This window comes from Anser brachyrhynchus (genome assembly GCF_964034855.1).
Source record: "Anser brachyrhynchus genome assembly, chromosome: 21".
NCBI lineage: Eukaryota > Metazoa > Chordata > Aves > Anseriformes > Anatidae > Anser > Anser brachyrhynchus.
In genome coordinates this window covers 5,918,629-5,930,815 of record NC_137714.1, presented here as the reverse complement: position 1 = coordinate 5,930,815, position 12,187 = coordinate 5,918,629, and the positions used below count along the sequence as shown (strand labels likewise).

Genomic DNA, 12,187 nt, shown 5'->3' with positions numbered 1-12,187 from the left:
CTTGGTTTGTTCTCTGACCTTTTAAGCTCTCGCCTCTCTCCACGGCCAGGTCAGCCTGCTTGTATCTGTCCCCGGAGGGAGCAGCCAGAAGCTCACCGTCTTTTGCAACAGCCCCGGCCACCACAATAGAAACGACCTTTTCGGAGCATCCTCGCGGCGGCGGCGAGGCTGTTTGCACTTCGCTGAAGAAAACGTCAGGGCCGGCAGCGGGAGCCGTGCCATCCCGCCCCGCTTCCTCGCCTCGCACGTAGCTCCCACATCTGACACCTCGTCGTGCCAAGCAGATGAAAAAGTCAGGCAGGTGCACGCTCCTGGGCCGCCGGGGCATACCACGCGCTGCCCTGCCATGCGCGCCGGAGCCGGGGCGGGCACGGCTCTGTGCCTCTCCCCCTCTCCTGCAGCAATCCGCTTCGCCAGAGCAGCTCCTGTTATTTATTTATTTTATTTTTTTTTTTTTTTTTTGCTTCACCTTCTCAGTAATGAAATCAGAGCAAAGCTTCCTGCGGGCATTTCTGCTGGGTCATTTCTGCGTCATCGCCGTCTTCTCGCGGGACATCAGAGGGATGTCTGAGGGCTGCTGGTGCCAGCCCTGGATGGCTGCAGCGGGGCTGGCGTTGCCTTTTGCCCCCTCCTTGCTCGCAGGGGCAGCAAGGCCAGGACGAGGCACCGGGGTGGGCTCCCAGCGAGGATCCCCGAGGGAGCTGCGCATCGCCGAGCCGCTGCGTCCTGCGCATCGCCAGGTCCCTGCTCGGGGGCAGCGCGCTCTTCCCGGGGGTTCCCACACCTCGAGGGGGCACAACACCCAATTCACGGCTTTTAGCACCAACGAAGGAGTCGAGATTATCTGTCACAGGGGGAACTGTTGGCAGTGAATGTCACCTTGTGCCGTGCACCTGCTCTGCGAATAGAGGCGGGTGTCCTGTGACCGCGCGGAGCCGCGGGATGCGCCCCCCAGCCTCACTCAGGCTGTGCTGCTGCTGCTGGGGTGGATGAAGGCATTTTCCAGGAAAAGGGAGGTATTTCGCGCGTTCACTGGGTCAGCATCCCGATGGGAAACCTTCAGGAAAACCCAAGGCCACCAAACCCAATGACTCGACAGGGAAGGCGGGCTGTGGAGCTCAGGTGGGAGGCCTGACCGGTCTGATGCTCGTGGGGGCTGGTTTGGAAACACTTCAGGGCTTGTATATGCACATAAATTGTTGTGTATTAATGGTGCCAGCCTGGGAAAACCGTACAACCTTCCGAGCAGGGATAAATAGAGGGAGACCAGGGAGAAGGGCTGCTTACAGGGGACCCAACCCCAGCTGGGAAGGGGAATAAGCCAAACTCCTTTAGCTGCTTGTAGGCAGGGGCTGTACAAGCATTTCAGTGGCAGTTTGCCATCATAATCCTTAGTTGCTATGGGGTAGCAGGGAAGAAAGAGCAGAGAGCAGGTCTTCCTGAGCAGCTGGGCAAAGGTGGGACGCTTGGGTCGTGCCCACACCCCCAGCCCAGCTCTCCATCGGTGCGAACCCCGACGGCGCCCGTGTGCTAAGGGCAGGCTCGCCTGTCACCCCAAAACGCTGCCCGGCAGCACGGCGGGGACAGGGCCAGGCCATACCTCAGGTGCCGAGGCATGAACACAGTCCAGGACCCGAAATAGGAGCCGCGCACACCCCGGCGGCCGCGCACGGGGGCGGCGCTGGAGGCGTGAGAAATTAGCAGCCTGCACGTCCAAAGGGCAGCGCTTGGAAGGGACAAATTTAGCCCCGACGTAGCTGGGGGGAGCTCTGCGAGCTCTGGCAGGCGCTTTGGGTCAGGATCCTGCTGTCGGGGGCCCCTTGCGTCTGTGTCCACCCATTGCTGATCGATAGGGGTGCAGGAGGCAGCTTGGAGAGCTCCTTTCCGAGACCCCCAGGACTCCGGGGGAAAGCAGAGGCCGGTGAGCTTTGGCATTAATCCGCCATGCGGTGGAGACTTTGCTCTGGGATTAGGTGCTTGCACGTGCCTGCCCTGACCCAGGGAGTCAGCACGCCGGGGATCCTCCCCGACCCGGGGACACAAGGTCCTCAGGGCAGGAAGGGGTCTGTTACAGCAGCAAGGGGCGAAAATTCACCGCCACCAAGCCAGGTGGTGGAAAAAGAGAGAACAGAAGTCTTCCAGAAGAAGGTTTGTTGTATTTGCACGGGCTCACAGTGATCCACCGGGGAACTTTTACAGTAACAGGGAAGGGCTTTTCCCCCTTTGGTACAACGCAGACATCGCCGTTAAAAACACAATTAAAAGGATCGTGGTGACAGCTTTAACGCCAACGTGCATTAAAAGCCCACGAGCACGGCCCCCGCCAGGACAGCACGTGCCTTTGCCGCTCCCTGCTGAGATCCCGTCCTGAATAAATAGGTCCTTGGGGGTTAAGTTATTAGGGACAAATCTTCCTAACATGAAAGTGAACCTGAAACAGAACAATAACAGCTAGAAGACCCAAACCGACACATACACACACGGAGGAGCACAGAGCTGCCCGTTCTACAGTACTGAAGGTCATCCACGGCTACAAAATTAAATAGGCCTACAACTCAGCTACAAAATTAAATAGATCTACAACTCAGACACATTTACACATTAAATACATAAAATACAATCAAACCTTACATGTAAACTTGGCTGGTTGCCTTCCGAAAAACAAACCGTAACAAAACACTACGATACAATGCATAGATATTCAAGTACAAAGAGCTCCTGGATTGTTTTGTTTGCACCAGTGAAAGAATGAAAATCGAGATTTTTTGCTACTATGCTCGGCTTGCAGCCTCCTTAGGGAACAAAGGTTAAGAATTTGGAGCCTCAGGTAAAAAAAAACATTCGGGTTTGCTGCCGCCCTGTATGTGCTAAAGGATCTGGCTGAAGAGGCTGCAAAGAGATAGCACCGAGACTCTGTCCCCTGTTGTTTGTGTCCTGAATCCTGCTGCTGCTGTGGCGGGGGGCAGAGCGAGCCGCAGGTCTCTGCAGAGGATTTTTTTTCCTTCCCTCCCTGCCCAAGTAACCCCAGGCAGCTTCTGGTGTGGGCCCAGCGATGTGCGGAGAGGTGGGAGGGGAGGACGCGGTCCCGTAGGGGGAACCTAGGGCATCCTTTCTGGGAAGTCCTGGGTAAACACGAGCCTTATTTTGTGGCTTATTTTGTGGCAGCACCTTGCTTTATTCCACCTCCGAGGTGTCAGGCTCTCAGTATTGCAGGTCGCGCTATGGTTTGGAGCCAGCACCGTCAGGAAAGGATTTTTTTTTTGCATAAAATGGAAAGAACTTCCCCAAAGACCCTGGCTTTCTTTCTCCGTCTCTGCCAGACAGCTCCGATCTTGCAGGAGGACAACCCTACGAGCACAGCTATCGCTACCGACCCCACGCGCTGTGCCGGGCACGTCCCCTACATCTTCCCAGACCTCAGAGCTCAAGGGGGAAGGTTTGGCTTAACGGCAATTCGTAGGATTCATCACAGATCCCCTCCCTTTGCTCCCTGCACCCCGCCGGGATGGGAAGCCCAGGGGGGAAAAGAGCCCCGGGGGCTTTTGTGTGCCTGGCCGTGGGACCCCTCCTCAGGCCTGGTAGAACTGCGGGCTGGGCGTTGGGGAGCCCCGCGGGGTGCTGGGCGCCCTCCCCTCGGCCTCCCACAGGTTGTCGTAGCTGAAGTCGCTCTGGAAGCTCTGCAGCTCGGCGTAGTCGTGGTAGGCCGCGGAGCCGCGGCGCGAGCAGCCCTCGGGCAGGTCGTAAGCGCCACTGCTGTCACCTGCAGGAAAGCAAAAGAGGAGCTCGGAGAGCTGCTGAGCGCCCCGTGGCTGCCTGCTCCGTCACCGGCAGGGTTAGAAAAGAGGGAGGACGTGCACGAGTCCCCCCACGTGCCCTCCCAGCCCTGCTCCGAGCGATGCTGGGGGAGCAGAGGGGGCTGCGGCACCCCAGCAGCTCCCGAGGGTCTCACCTGGTGGCTGCAGCAAGGGGCCCAGATGTTCCTCTGGCAGGGATGAGACCTGGAAAGGAAAAAAATGTGCTGATGGGGACGGCGTAGCCACGCAGTCCCGGAGCGCTTCACACCACCCCTGCACCCCAGCACCGGGCTGAGCCAGGGCTGCTCGCACAACTCACGCTGGAAAGGTAAGAAGCATCAGCAGGAGGCTGGGGAGGTCTCTGCGCCCCGGGCATCTCCCTCCAGTGCCTGCTGGGCAGGGGCTGGGAGGTCTTCGGGCACTGCAGGACCTTGAAGAGAACAAATTGCAGAGCTGATGCCTGCCGTGGAGACCGGCTGCTCCCCCACACTGTGAACCAGCCCTGCTGCGAGCAGATTGTTGCTGCAGACTTAGGCAAAACAAGGTTTTTCTCTCCGCCTTGCAAGTTCTGCTACATTCCAGTGCCAAAAGCCCTCGCCGCGAAAGAAAGAACGGGTGCAGGTCGCGCACAGCACCCCGCTAGGGGTGACGGAGGGTGGCCAGGTGTGAAGGGAGGAGGGCGAAACCCACGGGCGGCTCAGGGTCAGGGTCAGGAGGAGCCCTCCAGGGGGAGAGGGGGCTCAGCGATACGGGGGGCACCAGCCAAGGCTGCTAAGGGATGCACAAAACTAGAAATATCGCCTCTAGCAGGTCCCCGGTTATTCGGGGGGGTGTGGATCAGGCGCTCTCTGCCTCTGACTCATCTCCGGTTTCTGGAGGCTGGGCGACATCTCAGCCTGGGCCTTTGTTTCGTGGCTTCTGGCTTTTCCCGGGGCTGTTGTGATACCGGCATGGTGCGATAAGGCTAGGGGAAACCTGTTCCCTCTGCCTCTGTCCCGGCTGGAGGAGAACCGAGCCGTGCCGTGCCCTGCCCCAGCCCGCCGCCCTGCCGGTCCTGCAGTGCCACATCTGCTCGGGCTCAGGCAGACAGCAGGAAAAGAAATGGCCGGGGGCACGATTTCGGGAGCCCAAAAGCTGTGTGCCGAGGCAGGGAGGCGACCTGCAGCAGCACGGGGTGCCTCTCGCAGGCAGATGGATCCGGCCGCGCTGCGTGTGCCGAGGGAGCCGGGTGTGCAGGGGGGGCAGCACCCGCCAGGCTCCATCCAGGTGGGGAAACCGAGGCAGGAACCGGGTGATGACCCCAAATGTTTCTCAGACAAAGGGGATGGGGGCTGGCCCCTGTGGAAATGATTTCCCCGCTGCCTTACAGCACCGGTGAGGAAAGCACAAGGCACCGGAGAGAAACGGGCACCAGATCCCTGCAGTTACACCCACCCCAGGCAGGAGGGCAGCCCCCAGACCCCACAGCCCCTTACATTGCTCAGCTCCGGGTGGGACGGGGGGGCCGCGGGGCGATGCCATGAGTTAATTGCTGAGTAGGGCTCGCTGTACGCCGCGGGCACGAGCTCGCCGCCGGTGTGCTCGGGGATGAGGCCGCGCGCCGTCCTCTCCGCATCCTGGCCGCTTCTGCCTTTGGATTTCCTGGCGCTGCCGCCCCTCCGCAGCTCCTGCGCGGGCAGCCCGGTGCTCGGCCAGTTGGCGTGGGGCAGGCACTGCGAGGAGAAGGTGAAATGGGCTCTTTCCAACAGCCTGGGCATGCATGCACGCAGCCGATGCACCATCGCTGCCCTGCTCGGGGTGCCACGGGCACCACTCCGTGCTGGGACACCCCCACGGTCGTGTGGCCGCCTCCAGCCTTTTGCAACCCGTACCTACAACCCTTATGCAAAAAAAATCTAAGAACTGGGGGTGTTTATCAGCCTTTCCCTTATCAGCAGTGACAGAGCTGAGCCAGGACAAACACAAGCTCCGAGCACGGATTTGCAACGCCGTGCCGCGAATACAGACCGTGCGAGCTCAGCCCACCCGGGCACCCGGATGGATCGCTCTGACCCCACAAATGTCCCGGGTTTTGGGGGTTCACTTACGTGGAGAGGCTGGGAGTAGCTGGAGCTGAACGAGTCCTCCAGCACCCTGCCCTCCGACAGCAGCACGAAGGACTGTGCGTCGTGGAAGGAGCCGCTGTTCTGGGAGAGGTGCGTCAAGGTGGCCCCTTTCCCTCCTGATGCCCAGGAGTTTGTGCGGCCATCGGAGGCCAGCGAGCCTCTCCCGCTGCCACCAAGCTGTTAGGGGAGAGAAGGGGGGTGTGTGAGAGCACCCCGAGCATCCCCACACCCTGCCCTCTGTGCTGCTCCCTGGGGCTGAGCCTGGGCAGGATGGAGCCGCGGCTCCGTGGTCCAGCCCACCCAGGGGTGCTTGCAGCAGGGAGGTGGGTGCCCGGGCACCCCGACCCCATCCCCCTGCAATGCCAGCAGGGGGATTTTCCTTGTAGGACCCTGGTGGTGTCCTGCTGGGAGCTCCTCACTGCGTGGCACTGCTGTGAGCTGCAGCCAGGGATCTGCTTTTGGGGGAATTCGGTGTAATATCAGCCTATATGGTACAAAGTAGGGCTTCAAAGCTAGTTTGCAGGGATCGGCAACTTCATGACAGTCTTAGAGGCATAGAATCATGGAGCCATTGAGGCTGGAGAAGACCTTCAAGACCACCAAGTCCAGCCATCAGCCTGACCTACGGTGTCCCATCACCGAGCCACGTCCCTTAGTGCCGCGTCCCCACCTCTCTGAAATGCTCCCAAGGGCTGGGAGCTCCAACACCAGCCTGTCCCAGTGCCCAACTGCCCTCTCCAGCAAGAAATCCTTCACAAAACCTCCCCTGGCACACCTCGAGCCTTCAAGTGGGGCACCTGAAGCAAAGCCTGCTGTGTCACAAGAGTATTCTGTTCACACTTGGCCAAAGGCAGGACAGGCAGAGCCCCCGGAGACATCCATCGGGGGCCACGCGAACCCGCAGCGCCTGTTACCTGGCCGAGGTGTGGCTGCTTTGATCCCGAGAAGCTCTCTGATCCGGACAGGGAGGAGTCGGCGTTTCGAAACTGGGCTGTTTTCAGGCAGTCGAGCCACTCCCGGTAATCGTCATAGCTGCGGCAGATCACCCGGATCGAATTGATCAGCCGGCCTGTAAAACAGCACCGTGTCCCGCTGGCACTGGGGGCGAGCGAAGCCCGCGGCGATTCCTCCAAAAACCCGTGGGCACCCCTCCTGCTCCGTCCCTCCCCATGTCCTGCGGGCATCCAGAGCAGCACGGGAGCCACGGGAGGATGCTCTGCCTTCGTGGGACGGGGACAAAGGCGGCCCAGATCCAAAGGATGGCACCCACGTGGCTCGGTTCACCAGGTCTGGGTGCCAGGATGCTCGCAGCAGCCCAGCGAAACCAGCCCGAGCTCCGCAGCCGCTGCCGGCACAGCCCTCGGCACGGCGGACACGCACCTTCTATCAAAAAGGAGGTTTTCTCGTTCTCTTCAAAAAACACCTGGATGGCGTTGAGCGGCAGCTCGCCCTGGCGGAGAGAGAAGCAGGCTGAGCGCACGCGGGCTGCGCCGGGGGCTGTGCGCCCGCCCGAGCAGGCACCGCTGGCTCCGCTCCCTTGCACCAGATTTTTGCCCCCCAGGGAAGCCAAGAGGCTTCAGGAGCTGACGGCGAGGTTCTGCCAGCACAGCTGGGAGCAGGAGAAGAGCCGTGAAGCAGTGCTGGCAGCGAGGACCGGGCTGAGCTGGAGGGAGCTGGGGGATCTTCACGGGGTATGGGGAGAAGCCTGGGAAGGCAGCGGGGCTGCACGAGCCGTGGGTGTCCTTACAAAGCCCTCCCTGAGAAGTGAGCTCAGAAAAAATGCCTTTCCCTGCTTTCATTTCCCACGCTTTAACAGCTGACTTCTCCAGAAAATTGTGCAAACGTGGTCCTGAAGGAGGTTGGACGTGCCGGGCTGGGATTTCCAGCCTCGCAGCCAGGAATCCCCAGCACCCGCACCCTGCGAAGCCTCACAAAGGCAGGGCTGAGCCCTGTAAATGCCAGCGGGGGAAACGTGAGCTCCGGGGCCATGGGGCTCAGATGTGGATGCCACTCCGGTGGCCTGTTGGGGTTTCACTGCTCCAAGTGCCACCGGTGACAGTTTGGTTCCCTGTGCAGCCTGGCAGAAGGGCCCAGGGCTTGGCAGCGCTGAATTAGCATCGGGATCTCTTTTTTTGGGGCTCCCCAGATGAGCAAGAAGCACCCTGGGCGAGCAGCTGAAGCAGATTTTGCGCTGGACACCACTTGCCGATGAGCTCCCTGCTTTATTTTTAATTTCTCTCCCTTTCTGTGAGCTGAGCGGGACATCGTCCCTTGGTCCCTGCAGCCCCTGCTCCCCTCCCTTGGTCACCGTACCCCTGCTGCTGGCAGTGGCCCCGGGACAATTTTGGCCGGGATGGCACACGCGGGACCTGCGCAGTGCCCAAAACCTGAGCGCCCACCTCACCGTGCCCCCCACCGAGCACCGAAAGCAGGAGCAAAGCCCTGTCACCGATCCTAAGCTCCTTGCACAAGGTGCAGTCGCTTGGGATCCATTTCCCTGAGTTCTCCAGCTGCAAAAATCATGTTTCTGGCAAAAAAAAAAACAAACAAACTCATCACGCCCTCGCTGTCCCCGCCGCACAGGCTGCAGGTGTCGGGGACCTGTGCGGGAGGCTGCCTCGCCGCAGTCCCCCAGGGGCACACACAGCTCCCTTTTAAAAAAAACGAAACACATTTTTTTCTAAAAAAACAGTGTTTCTCCCGCACAGCCAAGGAATTTGCTGGCCGAGCAGCGCCAGGAGGATGAATGTGGGAGGGAAAGCTCCACGCCGTGACTCAGTTTCCCCTGCTGCTGTCAGAGGTGGACTTTGATGCTTCGGCTCACACGGGTGCCGCGCGTGGGTGGGGGCTGGTGCGGGGTAGGTGCGGAGCATCCCTTGCAAACAGCATGCACGCTGCCCGTGCAGCCCCTCCAGCCTTTTTGGGGCACGGCCCCCCTCCTAGAAGCCCCCCTGCGCCCCCTCGACACCTCGCCTGGGGGCATTTTCCCACCAGCGGTTCGCCAGAACCGGCTGCTTCGGGTCAGCCCCGTGCGCACCAGCTCCTGCCCAAAACCGGAGAACAAAAGGGCCAGGCTCTTCCCTCGCACACCAGAGGCAGGGCTCGGCGTCTGCTCGCGGGGAAGGAAGGGAAGCCGGCTGGCAGAAGCCCTGGGAGAAGGCTGCTGTGCCCCGGCACGCCCGTGGAAAAGCCGGTTGGTGCTGCAGGGAGCCGGCCGTGAGTCAGCCGCGCAGCCCTGCCCTCGGCACCGCTAGCGAGGCGCCTGCGGACCCACGCTCCGGCACCGTGGGAAGGCAGCGTTGCGTGGCCGGGGAAGACAAATCTGGTTTAAGGTTTCAAAAGGGATGAGTTAATCCGGGAGCCCAGCCCAGGGCCCCCCTTGCGCGGTGCCCCGTTCCCAGGAGCTGCAAAGTACGCGTTCCCGAAAGCAGGCGCAGTCGGAGGCGTGTCGCAGGAGCCACCAGCTGCTGGAAAACACCCGGGTGGCTGAGAGAGGAGAGCTTTTAATGGTGTGCATCCCTCCTCGTGCCCCTTCCCACTGCGGGCACGGCCTCCTGCAGCCAGTGAGATGCTCCGTGCAGGTCTTCCCACTTGAATTACAAGCAGCCTGCAGCGCTCAGGGCGGTGACATGGGCATGGGGAAATAGCACGAAGGACCCCGGCGGGTTCACGCTGAAATTCACAAGCCCTCCACCTCCACAGGGCTTCCTCGTCCCTGGTCCCTGGCTCCTGTCTCAGCAGCTAACAAGGACACCGCCGAGCTCAGCACCGCCACGTCCCGGTGCCGCTGCACCTGCCGGCTGGGCAGTGCGCGGCTTGTCTCGGCACACTCGTTGCAGCACGAGAAAACAGGGTCGGGGAGCACCGGGCTGGTTAACAGCCATCACAGCCGTGTCTAGGACGGATGCTGGCAAGGGGGCTTAAGGGCTCACACCGCAGGCCATGCAGATGCAGCTCCCGTGCTCCTCGCTCCCAAGCAGTGCCGCAGAAAGGGGCTCGGGAAGCCGCCGGCACGGCCGCCCAGGAGCACGCCAACCTCCTCCTCCCAGAGCCTTGGCAGCCACCTCCTTCCCCCCGGGGCTTTTGTAGGAGGGCAAGGTGTTTCTCATGGGAAGATGGCTCGCAACATCCCTCTGCCTGCTCGCCTGCCAGCTGGCAAGGGAGCAGCGTGGAGGGAGAGCCCTTGCCAAGACGGGGAGCGCAGGGAAAGCCGGGTGGAGGGGAACAAAGAGCTGGGGCCGCGCTGAAATCGCCGCGGTGGGTTGGGGAGGGAGGGAGAAGAGGCTTGCAAATGAACTTACCTTGAAGTAGAAAGCGTTGTGCTCTTCAGACACTATCACCAGGGTGGAAGGGTAAAGCACCAGCAGCCGGTCGTGCTGTTCCTTGGAAAAGCAAAGAGGAGGAAGGCTCAGCCCCGGGGACAGAGCCCAGCTGCTGCCGGAGCACAGCCTCCCGGCGAGGCTCCTGCAGCTCCAGCTGCCAGCCCCGACCTCCAAATGCTCGTTGCGCACACGTGCCGTCCCCTGGCACCGCAGCTGGGCTGGAGGAACGGTGACAAACCTTGTCCCATTTACAGGGGCGCGGGTTAAAGGAGCCCTCGGGGACCCCCTGGATGGTTGGCAGCACTTGGGCAGGGCTCTGCACCATCGGCCTGGCCGACCCGAGGCTGCGTCCTACCTGGAAAGGCAAGTGCTGAAGCTTCACTTTGGAAGCACAGAGGACGTTGCCGAGGGATTCCCGCTGGGTCCCTCTCCACTCCTGGACGGGCATGTTCTGCACGGACCACCGCAGCTCCTCCTTCCCCATGGAGCTCTGCTGCCAGTCATCCTGGGGACAGGAGCAGGGCTGAGGAGCAGGGAAGCTGTGTCCTCCCCTGAGCGCTAAGCCAGCACAGGGCCCACGGCAAGACACTTTGCAAGCGGGGCAGAGGCAGGAAAGAGCAAATAAACCTGTGCAGGAGCCAGCTTTCCAGCCTAGCATCATCTGCACGTTTTGGGAATTCAGAGGGGAATATCCACGTTTTACACGTGGGCAGACAGAGGCAGGAGGGGAGGAGAACACCCCCTAAAGCTTGGAAGAGAAGCCAGGCCTCTTGAATCTGGTCCTGTTTGCTAGACCCCGCTCCCAGCCTCCTCCTCCGAAATGTTTTGCAAGCTCAGGACATTTGCAGCAGCAGCCAGCTGGGTGAGAATTTCTCCGAAGCAGCCCCAAACCTCGTGGTGCGGCACCCCTGGGTGGCGGGGCTCCCTTTTGGCACCCACACCCTGCCGGACCCCTGCCCGCCAACCAGAGGGGCGGCTCCTGGCTGCTGCAGGGAAGCAGCCAGCCTGGAGAAGAGGGGATCGGGCCCGGATTAAACCCCACGTCTCCGCCCAGCATTTGGAAATAGCAGCGAGCACAGCAGGGAGCGCTTGGAAGCGGACCCAGAGCTCCGCTGCCTTTCCACCCCCTGCCCTCTGCTCACGCTCTGCAGGCTGGAGGAGCCCCGAGCCCCAAAGGAGGACGGAAAAAGGTGCTGGAAAATGCTGAGAGCGGCTGGCTGGAGGGGTTGTCCCCCTCTAACACAGCTTCACCGGCCCAAGACGCTCACCTGAGAGAGGAAGGGCAGGCCCAGGCTCCCTCCGTTCAGGTGGATCTGTTTCTCCAGGTGGTAAAGCCACTGCTTGAGCTCTGACTCAGTCGGGCAGAACACGATAAGGGGATTCAGCAAAGGACCTGGGAGAAACGAGATGAGACGAGCAGATAAGGGCACGAGCATCGCAGGGCAATCAGCTGGCCGGGGCTGTCCTGGCTCAGCACATCGCACCCCGGGCTGCCTGGGACATTGCTCTCCGGCCACCGAGCTCCAGCCCACGCCGCCACCACCTCCGTCACGTTTCCTGGCATGGGACAGGCTGCTGGGAAGCTCTCGGGAGGCAACCTCGCCGGCACCTTCAGCTCCTGCGGTCACCTCTAGCTCTGACCGCCCTTTTTCTGTCCAAAACCAAGTCAGGAGCAAAAGTCCAAGAGTCCAAAAGTCACGCCTGAGAACAGCAGGCAGCTTTTAACTCCGCAAGCCCCCGTCGGCTTGCGGAAAGCATCCATGACGCCTCGCCAAACCATCGTGGTGCTCTTGGTTTCGCTTCGGCTGCAAACACACGGAGCAGCAGCAACTTCCCAATACTGCCTATTTATTGCCTCACCAGATAGGGCCTGTGCCAGACGAGCTGAAGCTGCTCTCAGACGTGGCCCGGGAGGGAGGAACAGCCCTACATCTCGTTGGGTTTAGCGTCTCCGGCTATCGTTCCC

General features: G+C 61.2%; 1 protein-coding gene across 2 annotated transcripts in view; it reads right to left on the bottom strand.

Moving 5' to 3' along the window:
• Window positions 1-2,141: 2,141 nt before the first annotated feature.
• Window positions 2,142-12,187, bottom strand: part of PLEKHN1 (pleckstrin homology domain containing N1) — a 30,813-nt gene continuing 20,767 nt past the window's right edge. Inside the window, exons 6-15 of one of the 2 annotated variants that reach the window (XM_080563796.1) lie at window positions 11,490-11,614; window positions 10,577-10,744; window positions 10,201-10,281; window positions 7,280-7,349; window positions 6,814-6,968; window positions 5,882-6,076; window positions 5,270-5,506; window positions 4,114-4,224; window positions 3,950-3,998; window positions 2,142-3,760 (exon numbers count right to left, since the gene is read on the bottom strand). In XM_080563796.1, the coding sequence (XP_080419922.1) occupies window positions 3,570-3,760; window positions 3,950-3,998; window positions 4,114-4,224; window positions 5,270-5,506; window positions 5,882-6,076; window positions 6,814-6,968; window positions 7,280-7,349; window positions 10,201-10,281; window positions 10,577-10,744; window positions 11,490-11,614 (1,382 nt within the window). In that variant the 3' untranslated portion in view covers window positions 2,142-3,569. The remainder of the gene's footprint in view (window positions 3,761-3,949; window positions 3,999-4,113; window positions 4,225-5,269; window positions 5,507-5,881; window positions 6,077-6,813; window positions 6,969-7,279; window positions 7,350-10,200; window positions 10,282-10,576; window positions 10,745-11,489; window positions 11,615-12,187) is intronic. The other variant, XM_080563797.1, reaches the window with a different exon arrangement.